An 18,792-nucleotide genomic window follows, 5' to 3' on the forward strand; every position below is an offset into this window, starting at 1 on the left:
CATAGTCTAGCCAGTGGCATGGAGTGGGGCTCTCTAGTGCCCGGTGGGTCTGCAGGGAGCCTGCTCCAAACCTGCCATTCAGGGGATGCAGCTATGGTACAAGGCCATATGACATCTGGAAGTGAGGATCTCCAATTGCCAGATAAGGTCCCCAAGGGAATACCTGCCTCAGCCACGGCTGTGCAGGACTGGGGCTGAACCTGCACTACTCAAGGCAGTGCCCATGCTTCCTAGTTTATTTTCTTTCCATCTCAAATTCTAAGCCACTGGCATAGGGATCTTCCCTGCAGAGAGGCCCCTTTCCATGCACAGCAGGAAGCAGTAGCAAAGATTGTACACACAGACCCTCACTACCCTCCGGGGCTTTGCTGAGGGTCACCTTAAGAGTGATACCATCCTATGGGATGCTTCAAACTTAAGCACTCCTGTTCTCATTGATCACTGTCCAGCTAGGGAAGGGACACAGCATGGGGGCTAGGAAAAGGCAGTCTCTGCCCTATGCAGTTGCAAAAAAAAAAAAAAAGAAGAGGGTAATGGGCAGGTTTAATTTTGACCTGCTTTCTCATCAACATTAAATGTGAATTATCACTGTGCAATTCCAGGTGGCAGAGCACTCTAGAGATGGAGCACAGCAGACTGAGCATACCTATAGCCATGATCCTGTCTGGGCCACTGGCTGGAGAGACAGCCTTTTCTTTCCTCTGTCACAGGGTGGTTGGTACCAGATCATGAGAGTGATGGGGCAGCTACACAATCATTCCATCCAGGAGGACCCCACAGCGCTTCCCACCTGGGCTAATAGGGACAACACCCAATTCCCTGAATATCAGCCTTGTGTAGTGGGGGAAGAGGCAGCAGTTTTAACAGCCTCCCGTAGCCCCACAACAATACTATACAACAGACATTGCAGATGGTAACTTCCATAGTTGAAGTCACAGAAGCGCTGCTGATTGCAGTGCCGAGGAGAGGGAATTAACAGAACTAAGGTGAGAACAGCTACAGAGTAGGGCCCAATTCTACCTCCCTTACTCTATGAGTAGCATCCCTCAGCTCAGCAGAACTATGCAAGGAGTATGGTTCTGTTCAGGGTGCATGAGGGTTGCAGAACCTGGCCCATATATTTTGGATACTTCTATTGCAACACAGCAAAACAGGTTGCAAGGGATTAATTAGGGGACCTGAGGAGGAGAGAGAAAAATGAAATCTGTGCCCAGCCCCTGACCCAGCCTGGCTGGGATGCCATGGTATTCCAGTTTGATTGGATGTACTGGAAAGGATGAGACACCCCCAGCTTTCTGGGCACATGCCCTGCTCAGCACAGATGAGGGACTTTTATTAAGAATAATGATGTAAGGCATCCCTAGATCCAAACAAAATGGGCCCCAAATGCAATGACTTTTAATTCCACTCCATGAACTCAGAGGGTGACAGCAGTAGCCCTAGGATGAAGTTGTGCAGCTCTGTGACATCGGCTTGGTCATTGCACTAACTGAGGTATCCATGGAAGGTGGTCTCTGCTGCTATTGATGCCAGGCTGGGATCCCACCAGTTTTACATAAAGTAGCAGATGGGTAACTGTACTGAGGCTTACTTTTGACTGCAAAACCCTTGCCACTCCCACTGATACATCAGTCCGATATCAAACCAGAACCAATATAAAGAAAATTGACTATATCAGAAATTGGCCTGATGTGGCCGAAAATTTGGACAATAAATGCCCGTGCATGCACACAGCTGCTGTACAGCACACAGGCAACGAGGATCACAGCCTGGCGGCTTGGAGAGCTGTGTGCAGCTGGTAAATCTGTCGTGGTGGAAATTGCAAGGGGAGGGAAGGGCCGTGGGGGGGCAGATCAACACCCCCCACAGTGAGGGAGCGAGTGAGGCTGGGGTAAGTGCTGCTCAGCTGAGGCGGGACAGGGCACAGGGCATGGGACAGAGCCACGGCTCATCTGGGGGACACAGGGAGGGGACATGGCTCCCGCCTCTGCACACACCCCAGAAGGGCATGGTGGGGCATATGCTTCCAGGTCTGCACAGGGTGGGGTGCAGCTGCAGGCTGGGGCCAGGGGCTGCACTGGGCTCTTCCTAGTGTGGGGGGAGAGGAGGGGCTGGCCCAGGCTGCGCTTGGGGCGGATGGCAGCAGTGCTCAGAGGGGGCTGCAGCCACTCCAAATTTTGCTGTAGCCCCCCCCAACCCCCTCTCCTAGCGTCGCTGCTGCCTACCCAAGCACAGCACAGCCCCTCCCCCCGTGCTGGGAAGCACCCAGCGCAGCCCCCAGCCCCAGCTGCAGCCCACCCCACTCCATGCAGACCCAGGGGCACATGCCCCTCCCCTCCACTGTGCCCTCCCGGGGTGTGCACAGTGGCGGGAGCCGCTCCCCCTCCCCATGCCCCCCAGATAAGCCGTGGCTCCATCCTGTGCCCACCCCGCCCCGGCAGGGCAGCGCCTACCCCACCCCAACCCCACTCCCTCCCTCACTATGGGGGAGCATTGATCTGCCCCTCAGGCTCCTTCCCTCCTCCCTCCCCTTCCACCACAACAGACTTATCAGCTGAGCACAGTTGTATCGGAAATCGGATCGGTATCGGCTGATATGCCTCCTTAAAAATCAGTTATTGGTATCAGCCCCCAAAATCTACTGGTGCACCCTACCCTGAAGCAGTCTGATGCATGGCTGAGAACCTGTTCCAAGGTCAGTTCAGTGCCAGTGACTCCGGGGAGGGGGAGCACGTATCTATTTACAATGCTGTTGCCTGACTTTGCCTCAAGAGACACAGATGTTACTTTCGTGAGGGTCTCATGAGCTGACACTTCAGCATTGCTGAGAACAAGATACTCCATAGTAAAAAGTCTATCTCAGGGCAGAACCCTGTCTGAAAGCCCAGGAGGAACTCACTCAATGCAGAGGCTGCCTGGCTTTGGGAAGTGCTTTCCCTGCACTAGGTTGGGCTAATGGAAGATGCATCCTATTCAGTCAGACCCAGCATGATCCTCTCCCACACAAGGGACCCCGAGATTGCAGCTGCCTCCTCCTCACTAATATTGGGGCTCCAGTCCACATTTGGCTCCTGGGACGCACCAGGAGCTCAGCAGAGCAGGCTAGCTCTATTCCCTGCTATGAGTCTAGGGCTACCCTTTAGTGGTAGCAGTAGTGCTGGGGCAGGCCCTAGGAGAAAGCAGCATATACCTCTGCCTTCCAACAGCTGCTAGTACCAGGGGGCCCGTATAAGTCACTACAACAGCACAGAGCCACTGGAACACAGGACTGCCCTGGGTCCCCCTTCCAGGTCACTTGCCCCACATCCACCAGACCACTCATTAACAAGGCAGTCTCAGAACTGCTGGTTTCTTGCTGCCCTAGGACCACTCCCTGGCCCCTTCGCACTGGTGCAGAGGAATGAATCCTCTCACTGTGACTGGCCTCCCTGCTGTGCAGCCCCCAGTGCTGCCACAGACATCCATGCCCAGTGTGGATGCAACGCAACTATTTCAGTTTAAGAGCTGTTTACACTCTTCCTGCAGTCATTTTCACAGATGCAGACTACAAAATCAGGGGCTGGGCAGCAGAGATGGGCCCCAGAGGCAGCACTGCCGGCCTTTCCCCACTGTATGACCCATTAGCCTCTGCTTTCCCCAACAGAGGATGGTTGCCCTACTTAAGTGGGCTCTGCTGTAGGTGGGCCCCACTCACTTGCTGGGCTGACACCCCAGGCATGGTGACGTGGGGCCCCCTGACCAGAGCTGCCTCACAGTGATGCAGGGCACTCTGGGGGATGTACGTACCACTTTGATAATATAGCCTCTCCATTCACAGAGATCTGCAGCCAGGGCAAAAGTCATGTAGGACCCCCACACCCCTAGGTTCTACAATGGAGAGTGACCACAGGCCTCACAGCAAGCCTGCCTGCGTCCTATGGGGAACAGATCCCCCAGTTGTTGCAGGCCTGGTCAGGTTGATCCCATTCAGCCCCCAAATCTATCAGAATACTAGCTCGCAGCTGATGCAGCCCCTGAAACGCCTCCATAGCTGACCAGCTCTTTCAGTACCTAGGCACAGGAGCAGCAAGCTAGAGACAAGGGCAGTCCTTCAAGCTGTGTATCTGGAGATAGCTCCCCTATCTCCCTACTACAACCTCCTGTCCAAGCAGCAGGCCAAGTTGAAGAACAGTCCTCTAAGCCCTGGGGCCCTGGCAACCCTAACCCCCCCAAAAGGATGGCTGTGGATTAGTTGCCCAGATGTGCCCAAGCAGCTGGGGGCTGAGAGGACCATCCTATCACACAAGAAATACTGGCTCAGAAGGTCAGAGCTGCTCACCTTCTTTTTCTTCTTCAGAACAACCTTCACGCCATCCACTGAGACCATGAGACTAACTTTCTTCTTCTTGATGTTCTTGGCTTTGAACTCGTACTGGATAGGGAAGAAAAGAAGGAAAGGACGGATTAATTCACTTGTGCCACCTCATCCTGTTCTACAAAGGGTGTGTGAAGGCTTGTGTGTACCTCACACATCTCCTCCATAGGTATACACAATACATGCACCCATGCATGCACATACAAACACATCACCTGGGTATACACACTCACCCACATCACCACACACCTGTAGGCACATCCCTGTATGAACATATTTATCTGCATACACACAAAGCCAGCAAATGCTGTTTCATGAGGGTAGGGGTCTCCCCCTCCCCATTTCTGTTTCCTGTCCCCCTTTTTTAGTTCTCTCTCTCTCATGTGCACACACACAGCATGGGAGAAACACACTGATGCTTAGTTTGCCATATCACTTGGACTCAGGGTTATGAGCCAGCATTCAGGGGGCTGCTAATGTGATAGTGCTCAAGGCATTGTCTTCCCAAAGGCTGTTGGCATGGCACTGACACCAGCCCACGCATGGGGTACTGATAGTCAGAGCCGTCCCTAGTGGGGGGCAAATTGGGGCGACTGCCCCGGGCCCCACGCTCTGGAGGGCCCTGCAGAGCTGGGCGAAACAGTGGCTTCTCATTCAGCTGCTCACTACCCCCTGCTGCCAATGCTGCCATTGCCATCAGCGGCAGCAGCTTCCTTGGGTCCAGGGCCCATGGGATCGGAGCAGGGGTGGGGCCCTGCACAGACTGATTTGCCCCAGGCCCTGCACCCTGCTCGGGTCAGCTCTGCTGATAGGCCTTGCTCCTGGCAGTGAAGTCCTCTGAAGAGCAAGTGCTGTTGTCTCATGCCTGCAAGGGGATGTTTATCCTTGGTAACCAGGCCACCTCACTCCCATCTGGCACTGAGGTCTGCCCAGACACATGGCAGTGGAACCCAACTTTGTTTTCCCATGACAACAAAGCTCAGCAGCAAGGGTGCCCGTACTCATAGGGATGGGAGGAACATGGACTAAGCCTCTCTGGTGAAAGGAGGGCCAAGGCCTTTTCCTCCTCTCCTGTAAACATTAGGCTGGGGAAAACCCTGTCCTTGAGACCATAAAGCGAGAGGAAAGATCTCCCCGCATCACTGAATGACTTGCCTTGGGGTAGGCAACCCTGTTCCTTCCACCAGCCCTTCCTCCTTTCCCTAGGGCAGGGGTTCCCAACGTTTATGTGCCCAAGGACACATTCAAATTTAAAAGAGAAAGCAGCAGGCACCAATATGAATATTAAACTCCTGGATATGCACATGCGCATAGTTTCATTTGGGGAGGGAGTAGTAAGCGCCACCCCGTCACTGCATCACACAGACCGACTCAGTCTCATTTTGGTGGCCGTTGCGCACAGCCTGTGAAAAAAATGTTGAAAAGTTGCTGTTCTGAGTTCAATCGGCAATGACAGCATTTTTTGTTGGAATAATGATTTTTACTGATCATGAAAATGCGTGTGGGCGCCTGAATAAACCTCAGGGGGTGCCACAGCACCTGTGGGCACTGCTGCCCTAGGGAGTGCCCTTCATTGATGTCAGAGCCCTCAGGGAATATAGCTTAGCTGGGCCCCCATCTCAAACCTCTGCCAGGCTCTTCTCTCAAACCTCACCCCCTCCAGTAGTCCATGAACTGGGGGAGAAGGGCAGGATCCTCTGCATAGCAGACCTAACAGCATTCACCCACAGCTCCTACAAACCCCATCTTGTCTGCTTCCACTCTGGTCACAGCTGGAGGGGCACTGGTGGAGCCAAGTAAGGTTTGAAGAGATCTGGGAAGAGGCCACAGTTGGTTCATCCTCTTCCCTGGCATGCCATTACATCAGCAGTGCTGCTTCCTACAAGTTTCCCTTGTTGCTCTGGGATCATGGGGCTCTCCACTCCAAAGACACTGCAGCCTTAGACATGCTGACATCTATTAAACTGAATGGCAGTCACGCTAGTGTTTTCGCTATACCCTATGTGTGCACTCATTGCTGGGGGGGTGGGGATTGTCTGTGTGTCAAGAGACAAGGGAATTGGGGGGGGGGGGGGGGTCTCTGCCTTCACCTTCATATACATGCAATGAGCTGGCTCCCATCCAGCAACCCCTAGCACAGGAGCCAGCCAAACAGAGGAACTGGGGCACTGCTGTATTTCAGAACCAGCTGCACTGCAGCGCCTGCTTTGGTAAGTCATTTCTATGCAGATCCCAGCTCCAGCTTCAAAGGCTGCACCAAGTGCTGGGCACCCTCTTGTGGCATTAGCAATGGGCTGTGATATATGGGCTCTGGCAGCTCACAGTTGATGGGCAGGAAAAACTATGAGGCCCAACCTGTAATTTAAATGATAAAGCACTAAAAATACAATTCCTCAAAGCTATTTAAGACTTGCCAATGGGGACAGGAGATACAGATGAATCAGGAGAGAACACGGCCTGCAGGCTGCAGCATGAGTGACAGCTCTTTTGCCTTGCCACCGCCTCCAGCTGGCCCCAGCTTCCCCAGGAGGAATGCAGGGTATGTGAATGTGCATGTTTGGGGGAAGAAAGTAGAAATGGAGCAAATTTGCAGACACAAGGCAATTCCATACCCCTTACTGCAGGGCTACCAGGAGAAAGAAGGCTTCCATATACCCACAGCACAGGGCCAATATACAATCCCCGCCTGTCCACATGCCTAGGATGCTCACTGCTTCATCCTGGGCAGAGAGACTGTGGATGGAAGGGAACTCAGATCTGACCCTTGGCTTCACTGCAGAACACACCAGTGAGGCAGCCCATGGGAATAGGTATCTAACAGATGCAGATGATCATCCACTAAGAGCTGGATTAAGATCCCAGCCTCCCCAGTCCCACCCAATGCCTGCACACAACTAACAATCTCTCTTTGGAGTCAGTGAACCTCTAAAGTGATAGGGATGCACAAACAGCTGATGATCTTTTTGCAAATGGGCGAGTGACCTGTATCTCAGTGGGGTGGGAAGAGACAAGCTATAGAGATCTTGTGAAAGAGAAGATGGATCTTGCACTGGGAGATGACAGCACGCAGTTTGCCGTGGTGCAATGGGACATGTAGGGAGTTTGGCCATTCACTGAGGGGACCAGACTGCTCAGTTATTTCCTACTAAATTAAAGCAAACCCATAAAATACATTTAAAAACTCTGCAGATGTTTAAGTGCCTGCACACCTCACAACCAGCCCTTGAGCAGAGTAGTAAAATTTGGAAATAGAAGGGCAGCAGGCAGGAAGGGTGTTTAGCCTTTGGCACCCAGTTTCCTGTTGAAGGCCTCTCTCCTGCAAGTGGCTATGTTTTCCCACCACTACATGCAGCAGGCATGTCCAGGGCAGTGAGTCCCATGCACAGGATCACAGCCATCTTGCAGCAGATGTTGGTGAAGCTGCACACGTCAGAAACAAAGGTTCCCCACTGTACATTCCCAACCAACTGATTTTTCTTGTACCTGTGATTTCACCTGGACAAAGCTTATATACTCTCCCCTCCTTCCATACAAAGAGCCCAGCTGGGACTTTCCACTTAACTGTCCTTCCAAGAATCCCTAGAGATCTCCCAGGTCCCAAAGCTGTAACCTGAAACCCACCACAGGAAGGTCACAATTTAACCCTAAAAGGATGACTGCTGCAATAACTGCCTTCTAAGTCCCCAAGCCTCATCAGAGTCACGCAAGGAGAACTTCTGTTATTGCTGAACCTGTTTTTCTTTAGCTGACTATGAATACAGTTGGCTAAAGGAGACACTAGTCTTTACCTTGGCTGACTTTAAGCTGTGCTGTCCAAGCTAGAGAATGGCCTGGGGTAGGTCTGAAACAGTCCAGGCACCCCTCATTAGGACTCACGGCATCCCTCTATAATTTTTGTGAGTTGAGTGGCTCCTACTTTCAAAAACTAATTTATATATTACACTGCTCATCTCATTGCAGAGGGGCCAGGCAATGGGGGTGGGGGATCAATCAGGCAGGGACAAACCTGAGCCTGTGCTTATTTGCTTATCTCCTCACACCTCAAGTAACACTTCAAAGTATCTGGCAGCACCCCTAGGTGCCATGGGACCTGGGCGAGAATCACTGGTCTGAAACCCGCCTTCTTGATTCATTACTCTCAGTGATAATAAAACCCACGTTTTGTTTCCTACATGGCAAAGCCCTAAGTCTTCTGTCTTGGGCTATCCAGGGCACTATTTAATTTGAGCTTCTTCTGTAGAGGAGGCAGCCATCTGAAAAACATCTCAGGGTTACTGAGACTTTACTTAAGGATGGTCCTAAATGACTAACATCCCCACTTCCAAGGTGAAGTCAAAGGTCCTCCCAAGCTTAATGGATCATGGGATAAGCATGGTTAAAGTACAGCAGCTTCCATGGCCAATGGCACACATGAGAGATGTGGCCAACATCACATCTGTCCATCTTTGACTCTCCAGCTAGGTACCTGTTTACAGATGGGGTAGCTTGGGGCAGCCTTTGGCATCAGAGCTTGAACTCACACTCCTGGAGTTGGGGACAGAGCTCAGCCACCACACCCCAAATGAAGACATGTGTTATAGCAAAGGTGTTAATGAAGCACATGGCATGGGTGACTGGGATGGAACCTATACAAGACTCTCCAGAAAGAGAACCAGGCCCAAGAGAGGTGCCAAAGCCTCTTGGTACACTTCTCCAGCAAGAACTGCAGGAGGTGAGTGGGGCCAGCTCCTCAAAGGAGTTAACAGGCTCAATGGACTAAGTTCCCTTGTAAATTCAGAGGCCTGAATGGGGACCAAGCTTTTCTGCAAATCTGGCTCACAATACTAGGAGGCCACCTTGCCCTACCCCACAACTCATTAGCACAATCACTCTGGTGAGTTCAGGGACTCCTTGGGATGCATTCGCAAAGCAATGAAAAACAGTTCTAGCCAATAAAATGCTAATAAACTCCATGCCCAGTGGGGCCCTCTAATGAAACACTAACTGTAATTAAATAGCCAATAAACCCAGAAGAGAGTTCAATAAAATGGCAATTCAACAGAGAGGCAGCAGCTGGCAGCCCCTTTTTCCCAGATTCATGGGATCTCTCAGATGCTAGCAAATGCCAGTGGGAGATGGGCTCAGGGAGAAGAGGAAGGGCAGAATGGAAATCTTTGACCTTGCAGAGCTGCTTCTTCAGGGAACCGAGTTGCAGGTGGAAGCCTTCACGAAGGACATTCTAACGGACTTGACACTATTATGCAAACAGCCCCACTGACCAGCCAGTCGGGACACTGCTGCCGTTCTTTGGCTCTTCAGCTCTGCTGCTCAGATTTGGATCTGTCCCTGGCACAATGTGACTTCAACGGAGTCACAGAGGAAAGGAGCTGACCTTGTGTCACCTCTGCATTCCCAGCTGCAGGAAGGGAATGTGTGCAAGGGGGATGGGGGAGAGCAGAGGAAGGGTTGCCCTTGCAGCTGCAGGAGTAGGGGAGGATTTAGTGTGCATTTCCTCTCTGCCATCCCTTGCTTCCTTCCCTGTTGTTTGGAGACACTTGGAGGAGTGCTGGGGGCTCAGTGCGATGAGGCCTTTTGGCAGCTCTTAGTACAAGGCAAAGGACCTGGGGATGGAGGGTATGGTATACTGGGTAGGCAAGGTTCTTTGGGTAGTTGTAGCTTTTAGCAGACCAACTAAAAAGTTGGAAAAATTGTTCTTTGCAAGCTTTTGGACACAAGCACCCTTCTTCTGGGTGGAACAGAGGTAGTCTGACTGCTCTACTCCCAGCAGAGGGGAGGGTGGGGGGGGCACAACACACAGGCAACCCAGCACCCTCTCCAATGAAAAGGTAACAGATCAAATTCAACTAGGTTCTTTGTACCAGAGGAGCCTAGTTTGTGTGGATGACGAATCACCAGAATTCCACCAAAAAGACACCCCAAACAAATTGTCCCCATCCACTGTGCTCCTTCAGGAAAGCACCTGTCTCCTTGTGCCACTTGCCTTCAAAAGCAATGCTCGAGCCTACTGAGAGGCAAGGGTGTGTTACTGGGCAGATGCTTCAGCAGTACAAGTCCAGTGCGCAACCCAGGTGCACTGCTTGCACGTACAAAGCTCGCGCACCTCGCAGTACCCGCCTGCCCCATGTTGGAAGGCTGGCCATGTTCCAATGCAAACCCTTTGCTCTGTCAGCATGCAAGAGAAGGCAAGCATGACCTTTTGGCAGAAGGTCTAGGAAGGAGCTAGTGAGGACAGAGGACAAATTGGTGCTGCTCCTACCACTTATACAGAGACTACAGCAAACCTGGGATGATCATGGTAGGAGCAAGAAGAAAAAGTAACACGGGGCAAGGACAGTGGCATTACAGCAGTCAGGCACTGCCCCGAGTGCGACTGGTGAGAAACCTGGAGAGACTGGGAGAAGAAACAGATGCAAGAGAAAGGGGAGAATAGCTAGAGGTAAAGGTGGAACAAGGAGAGACAGATCAAGGCAGAGGGGAGAGGCACTGCAGGTTCTAGTAAGACAGTGGGGTATGGGACCAACACATGCACCTACTATTCCACTCGTGCCTCTAGCACTGCTGCTATCCAATGGGAAACTTTTTCTTACAGAATCCAATGGCTTTCACCCCACTGGTGTACTCCAGCAGCACGGACAGAACAGATGAAGGACAATCATCGTACATTCCAGATGGAACGGGACATACAGAGACCCCAAGGCCCAGGTTTTATTCCACTTTCTGGGTGCCTAAGTGCAACCTTATTTCACCTGTTTGAGTCCCTGAAAAACCATTAGCATGACTACTTTGCTGCTGGAGTTTCAGTGCTGTTGTGGGGGAGGAGCTGAGGTTGCTGGCAGGGATGGAAAATGCCACTGAATGGACTTAAAGATTGTCCTTGGCAACCATAGCAACCAACTCCACATCCGAAGCTCACAGCCACTCTCTCTGCCGTGACCTTTGCTCAGCCTGGCTCTGGAGCTCCACAAGCCCAAGCCCATGGGTTGCGGGGCAGAAGGCCTCTTCCTGGAATCACAGCAATAAAAGGGGCCTGTGAACAAGGGCACCATGGCAAAGGAAGCTGTCCAGGAGCGGGGGAGGCTTGGAGGCTTTGCATAGCTGGCCTCCTCCCCAGATCTGCTGGTGGAAGCACTGACTCTACAGCCTGAGGGTGGCTCTGAAGGAAAGTGATCCGGGATTCTACTTGGAGGCCCCTGCCCATGATCTGAGTTGGGAAAAACTACATGGAGCTGATTTTAGCTGCAAGGGACACACTGAACAAATCCAAACTGGCTGTGCAAGCAGGCCATAGCATGTGAGGTCCCTCCTTCAGTTTACCTGCAAGGTTGCTCCCTTCCCAGACTGTAAGGGCGGTAAGGCTGAAAGCACAGCTTTGCCGGGAATCCAGACAACAGCAGCAACTGGCTGGGCTGGGCAGTGTTTAACAGTCCCACCAACTGGCCACCTAGACTACTGCAGAGACAAGCCAGCTCACAACACTACCTCCTCAACAAATGCCTACCTTGGCAGTGATGAGGTACAGCAAGTACCCACGTCATAATGGACCACTTGCCCAGCAGGAAGACAGACAGAGCTCAGCACAACACTTCAAAAGATATAGGGCACACTGAAAAACAGTAATTAGAGGTCTCAGAGCCATGACATACATGGAAAGGTTGGGAGAACTGGGAACCTGGAGAAGAGAAGACTGAAGAAGGGATTTGATAACAGTCCTTAAGTAGAGACAGGGTGATTATAAAGAGGAAGGGGACAAACTACTCTGTGTGGCTACAGGGGACAGGACAAGTAGTAACCATTTGAAAATGCAACAAGGTTGAAGTTCATGAAGAAGTTTCTAACTGTGAAGGTGGTGAAGCATAAGAACACACGGACCTAGGGAGGCTGTGGAATTTTCATCCTTGGAAGTTTTCCAGAGCAGGTTGGACAGACACTTGGCTGAGATTTAGTCAAGCATGATCCTGCCCTGAGCAGGTGGCAGGATGAGATGATCTCCCAAAATTCCTTCTGGACCAATTTTTTCTATGATTCTGACATCAGATGAGATAAATAACAGCAGTGGTATTATACTGGACTGCCAGGGGGTAGACATAAAAACTCCACTGTTGTAGGTATATTTACTATGAACAAACCTGATGTGTTACACTGGTGTGTGATTGTCTGTCCCCACCCTGAAAGACTGAAGGACCTCTGACAAAATAGTTTATCCAAGAGAAGGTTAAGAAATGATGGGATGACAGCATAGTCATGGAGAAAGGGTTTCTCGTACCACCGGGCATTTTAACCCAGCAGGCAATGCTATAAAAAGATTCACTAACTGGGAGCTGAAGCCAGACAAATCCAAGCTAGAAATAAGTCATAATATTTTTTTTTTTAAGAACAAGGTTAACTGATAACTGGAACAACTTGCCTAGGGACATGGTAGAGTCTCTGTCACTACAAATGAAGATCGATGACTCCCAAACAGCATCCTCTAACCTCCCCAGAAGTTCTGGACCTGATGCTGAACCATCTGGGGTGAGATTCTCTGGCTGGTTTTCTAGAGTAGGGCAGACTTAAGAGGCCCCTCTGGCTTTTCCATCTGTGAGTGGGGATGTTGACTCCCCAGCCTACAAACAACAATTAAAAGCACCACAGCTGAGCAAAGAGCACAGAAGCGAGAAGGGAGAGGCTGGCATTTCTCAAAGCAGCCTCATGAAATGCTAATGGCATCTCAGGTTGGCACTGCCCACAAGTGGGACTTGATCATTGGGCTGAACTTGGAATGTGATGCCTCTCACTACGTTCCCTGGGAGACTGGCATATTTGGTAGAAAAGCATCTGCAAGCACACCCCGTGCTAGCACACACCTCCATGGAATGAGACCTGCCTGGAAGCCCAGATCCCTGTGCCCACACTTTAATGAGCAGAGGGAACTGCCCTGCTACCCTATACTTTCTGTGCCTGGGCTATTCTTCTGCTGCAGCTGTGCTGAGCCTGGGGTTAATCTATTGTTATGAAAGTGTCTGTTGCAAATGTCAGTCTGGGGTTGTACTGGCCAGGAGACCTAGCTTGGCAGCAGTAGGGCAGGAAGCCATATGACTGAATTGCAGTAATGCACCCTCCTTATCCACTACCAGAGGGCAGCTTTCAATGCCCTCAGACCTCATTCCTTTTCCCAGGGCATCCTTCCATAGCAGCTGCTGCCAGAGTTACTGGGAGGTTGCCGTGTACCCCAAGGGCTCCAGGGGAAGGGGGATCTGGGTACTTGGAAGAGATGCTGGAAAGAGAAAGGCAGAAGCAGGGGGTTGGAACAGGAAAGGAAGGTAACAAGAGTGTGTTCAGCCCAGCATGGAAAGGCAATGAAATCCCACAGCCCCATGCCCAGGTAAAGCCATCCTAACACACAGATGCACCAAGGCCTCCAGTCCAGCCCACTATGTGGATTATCATGCCACTAAGCAGCCACAGGACCAGCTTCAAAAGCAGTTGCTCTTCACCTTCCCCCACCCTGTTTCATTCTCTGTAAAAATTGGACAATGCTGCATTAACCAAGGGGCCATGCTCCAAGATCCCCAAATGGAGGGTGGTAAAGTATCAGCCAAGGCCAAGTCTGTGAAGATCAGGTATTTGAGTCAGTGACTTGATCCTGTCATGCTCAGGACTACTAAGTAAAAGAGAGCTGCAGGCAACACACCATGCCAGACACTAGCTGAGGGGAAGGCAAACCTAGGCTTGGCCACGAGGAAGAACCACTGCTCCAGCTATAACTTCACATGAGCAACCAGAACCTGACCAGCCTGAGCTGATGCAGAGGTTCCAAAACTTTTTCTTATTGTGCACCTCCTTCCATATTTACCAGCTGCCCATGTATCCCTACCAGCATGCCTTTTATATTTTAAATACCAATTACTGTTAGAATGAAAATTAAATCTACCATTGCACAATTTCTCCTGTGTACCCCCCAGAGATGAAGTGCGTACCCCAGGGGTATGCATACCAGTTTGGGATCCCCTGACCTAGAGATAAGACAACTCTTTGTTGGCTTCCAAGGAGATGATGTGGATACAGTTACCATAGCAATTGTTGCTGTTGCTCCTCTTCAGCTCACAAGAGGGACTGTCTGGAGGGGAAGCCCCAAGGGAGTGATACAGTGAGGGAACAGGCAGGAAGGTGGGGAGGGGGTGCAAGAGCAGCAAGAAGGCAGTGTTGCAAGAGCAGCAAGAAGGCAGTGTGATGCTAAGACAGCTGCAGAATTAGGCATGTGGGGGGCTGCAGGAAGGAGAGTGATTGTTCATGCCTGCTGCACCTACTCACTGGGCCTGTGTGGGTTGGGCTGACCTATGGACCTGTGGCATTCTGCAGGTAGCCCATCTGCATCTGCATGTGTGTAGAGCTATGCTCTCAACTGGGAGCTTGGGTTAAAAGAAAACCTCAATAATGCGGGACAAGTAAAAAAAAAAACAAGGCTGTTTTTTCATTCTGACCCCAGAGGTCAAAACTGCCCTGTTCACCTCAATCAGTTCCTAACATGGAAATATTTTGTTAACACTTTCACTGCTGTCTGGTTCAGCAGAACCATCCAGCCAGCATGTGGACATCCCCTACCCACTCTTGCTATTTTGGAAACTCAAGAGAAATACCTCTGACGGTCAGCAGCACCGAGGCAGGGGCTGGCAAATGCAACTGCTTGCTTAGCTTGTGCTAAGACGACTCAGGACAGCTGTATCTTCAGTCCCTTTCACGCAACCCCCAAAGATGTGCTAGGATCACCCAGTAACATGTGGTCTGCACAGCATGTCATTGCTCACTATCTGCTTGTCAGGGTGCTATTAAAGAAGTGCACAGGAAAAACCAGAATCAGATTTTCTCAAGGCACCCAGCTCTCACTCTGCTCCCAGTGAAGACACTGATTGCAATGGGAGCAGAAGTAGAGCCATGCTGACTGCTTCTGGTACTCCCCTGCTAACTGAATTAGTAGACAACCATCAAATCTCAGGGTCATGATATACGTGTAAGAGGTCTAGTCAGGTGCCTGATGAATCCACTTGTATGAAGTCCTACAACCATCACATCAAGACCTTCAATACGTACGCCTAAGAAACAGCATGGAGGAGTGGAGGCTACCCAAGACCTACCATCCACAGAGACCAAGTCCAGACTGGGCCCAGATGTTCAGTGCATTGATGGTTGTAGCTTCTGCCAGAGAGCAATGGATAAAAACTGCTGCTGACTGCCTAATGCCTCAGCGAAGGTGTATTTCTGTCCAAGTGATGTTCCTTAGTCTTTCTCCAACCAAAGAGTACCCACCAGGCAGAAGGGGTAACTGAATTAGGCTTCCGGATAATCTATGATTTGGACTGGTTAATGTTTTCATAGGCTTAGTTATGCTGCTGTTCCAGCTTTGCACTGATATTTACACCCAAGAAGCAAACCTGGGGTGATAAAAGAGACCATTAGTGCTCTTCCTCTACAGCAAGTCTAGCTGTAGCAGCCAACTTAACCACTAGCCAGAACAGCCCCAGAATGGTTCTTCACCAAACCAGATGTCATAGATACCACTGACCACACACATGCATGACAAAGACTCTCCTTCTCTCAACTGACCTAAAAAGTTTTTCCTGAATGTCAAAGCAGAGGAAAGTCCCTCCTAGCACATCAACACACTTGAGTGATTATTGGTATGAGATGCCCAAAAGCACCACTGATGTGCCAGCTCTGCCTAGGCAGACATATTGAGCTCATGAAGAAGGGGACTGGGTGTACATTTGTAGACAATGGATACCCAGTGTATGAGTATCTGCCCCTACCAAAGATGGGCATCCAAATGCAGATGCTTCCCTACAGGCAAAGACCCATTCACTAGGCTCCACAGAAGGTCCTAAGACTGTACAGAGCCTAGACCCTAGGGGAATTAAAATAATTGCTAGACACTCGGGAGAGTTGGTCACAGCTTCCAGCAGTGACCATGGGCAAGCTGTTCAAGGCCAGATTTTCACATGTAATCAGGCACCTCAGCTTGTAGAGTGGCACCTACTGAAATTTTCAAAAGTGCCTCACTTCTCACAGGCTGCTGATATCCTTGGTGTCTCAGGACATTTGAAAACTTGGCCTTTCATTTGTACATCTCAGGTTTGCCATAATGCTCCCTTAGTCTGATGTACTCAGTTGTCCTGCAAGCTCCTGGGGCAGGGACTGACTGACTAATTTGGGGGCTTCTAAATACTAATGCAAGGCAAATATAACCAATGCTCCTGAATGCAAGGCAAATACTTTCTGCTCAGGAGGCGTAAATCCCAGGCAAGGTTTCTACTCCTATTATGCATTGGTCCCTGCAGCCTGTACATCTACTGCATTTTGAACTGATAGCCATGGGACTTCAAATGGTTCAGAATCAGCGGAGGGACATCCAAATAGGTAGCATGACCCTTAATTTTAAAATGAACTTGCTAGTGGAATGATGTATTTACTTGCAGTATTTAATTTGGCCACTGGGTGTCCCTGTCTGCCTGACAGAGTTGAAGACACCATGGTTTCTAGCAATCAAAGGAGACCTAGCTGGAATTTGAGCTATGTGGAAACTTTTTGGTTTGGTATAGCAGCTGCTTAAGTATGCATGGCCTGTTTAGCAGGATCTGTAATTCTGATGTGTCATGACAACCACACTGGATCAGACCACTGGTTCCTATAGCTCAATATCCTATCCCTTTGCTTTGTGTGCTTTAATATATGATGTAGTATATTGTGGCAATGTCTCTTAAAATGAGTCACAAAATCCCCACAGGGTCTCTTGATAGAGGAGGGATGGCCTTGGTACCTGTAGAAGCCACTATTGTCTGGTGACTAAATGAAGAGAGGTTTGGTTTAAATGTTTCATCTTTGGACTCACTCATGGTTCCTGATGGACAGAAAGCACAGCTGTTAGAAAGCGCAGAAGGACACTATTTTGGTGGAAATACCAGCAAGCCATTATCTTACTAGTCCATTATCTTTCCTCTATCAATGGCTATAATGATGCACAATGCTTCAGAAAGCCCCAAGAGTGCACTTGGCTATTTGTGCAATGTTTTTGGGAGTGAGGCTGGACAGCAAGAGGACTCTTATGGCAATCAGCTTGTACACTGCAGCATGGTGACTAGTTACCCTGATTTGGACCTTTACCAGTATAACCGAGCAAACAGAAACCAAAACGTATGATTTTTTAAAAGAAATGTCTTGGGTTTGAAACCAGTCAGATGGTTTTCTGTGGTTTGACTCATGTTTTTTGATTATCTGTAATCAGCAGGAGCACAGGAAAGCTGTGATTTGGGTTTTAATATATTAATTTTTGGTCAAAACACCACCAACCTTCCCAAAAGGAATACAAGAGCAGCAAAAAAGCACCAAACTGGGAACAAAGACAAGAAAGGAAGTTTCACTATTTGTTTCCAGGCCACAAGCAGAGAGATACTGCAAAGTCGCAGCCTGCTGAACCTCCCACCAACTGAGAGAGAGAACTAGCCAAAAACATTGGTTGAAGGCATAAATGATGCATATGATTTTCCAAAGTCAAAGTCATGGTTAAAAGAAGAGTTAAGGTTGCCTAGAGAGAATCTTTTGTCTATGCCAATGACCTTGCTTTACTGCCCAAGCCAAGGATTTTGCCCATATTAAAGCTACTCTGCTCTCAGTCTATAACACTAAGAAGTAATTATAGGCCAACCCAGCTTAAATGCAAGTGATTCTCTCATCTCTGGAACCATAATGCCAACAGACAGCTAAACATTGTCTGGAATGAGGTACCACTTACCATTGCTGGCACGTTGGATTGTGTGACAAAAGGGACAGTGCATGTCCCCAAAGTACCCTGCAATCCCTGGCCGACCCAGAACGGGTTGAGCAGGGAACTCTGGGAAAAGGGAGACCTTGCCTTTAGAATAGGGAAAGCTGCAGTTGTGGTGATGCGTTGGCACCACCGCTGCAATTTAAAAGCTCCCTGTCAATCAATCTAGGTGGTGCCCAGCTGATGATGTCAATCGCAGGCGCTGCCACAGGAACTTTAAAAGGCACGCAGAGTGCCAACAGAGAGAGAGAAGGAACTGCCTCCGGGCCAGCAGAGGCCAGGGCAGGGGTGGTCTCTAGGCACCGAGGCAACAGGGTGCTAGGGCCCCTAGCAAGCCATCAGCACAAGGCAAGGAGGGCCTGACAGGCTGAAGCCAGAGCAACAGGTCCAGCCTGGCTTGAGGCCAGCTCCCACAGAGAGTGCAGAGGACAACAGAAACTCAATCAGGGTACTTGCCCTTAACTGAATTGTTAGTTCCTCCATAGCGGAGGCTTTCACATTGTATTTTTTTTGTTTTTTTAATAACATTGGCTTTGATTTAGAGAGGCCACAGAGGCCAGGACCTCAGTGGTCCTTTACCTAAGGCCTGCCTGGGTGTGCAGGGCATAGAGAGTAGGGAGCAGGCCGACAGTAACGAGAGGGC

At 50.2% G+C, this 18,792-nt stretch overlaps 1 protein-coding gene across 4 annotated transcripts in view; it reads right to left on the reverse strand.

Annotated features, from left to right (window-relative positions):
- The window catches only part of NOS1AP (nitric oxide synthase 1 adaptor protein), a 156,776-nt gene that overhangs the window by 43,632 nt on the left and 94,352 nt on the right, over positions 1 to 18,792 (reverse strand). For all 4 annotated transcript variants that reach the window (XM_019486551.2, XM_006276167.4, XM_006276166.4 and 1 more), the window contains exon 3: positions 4,319 to 4,411. In XM_019486551.2, the coding sequence (XP_019342096.1) occupies positions 4,319 to 4,411 (93 nt within the window). The remainder of the gene's footprint in view (positions 1 to 4,318; positions 4,412 to 18,792) is intronic.

The sequence above is a fragment of the Alligator mississippiensis genome, chromosome 5, assembly GCF_030867095.1.
Source record: "Alligator mississippiensis isolate rAllMis1 chromosome 5, rAllMis1, whole genome shotgun sequence".
In the NCBI taxonomy this organism is placed as follows: Eukaryota; Metazoa; Chordata; order Crocodylia; family Alligatoridae; genus Alligator; species Alligator mississippiensis.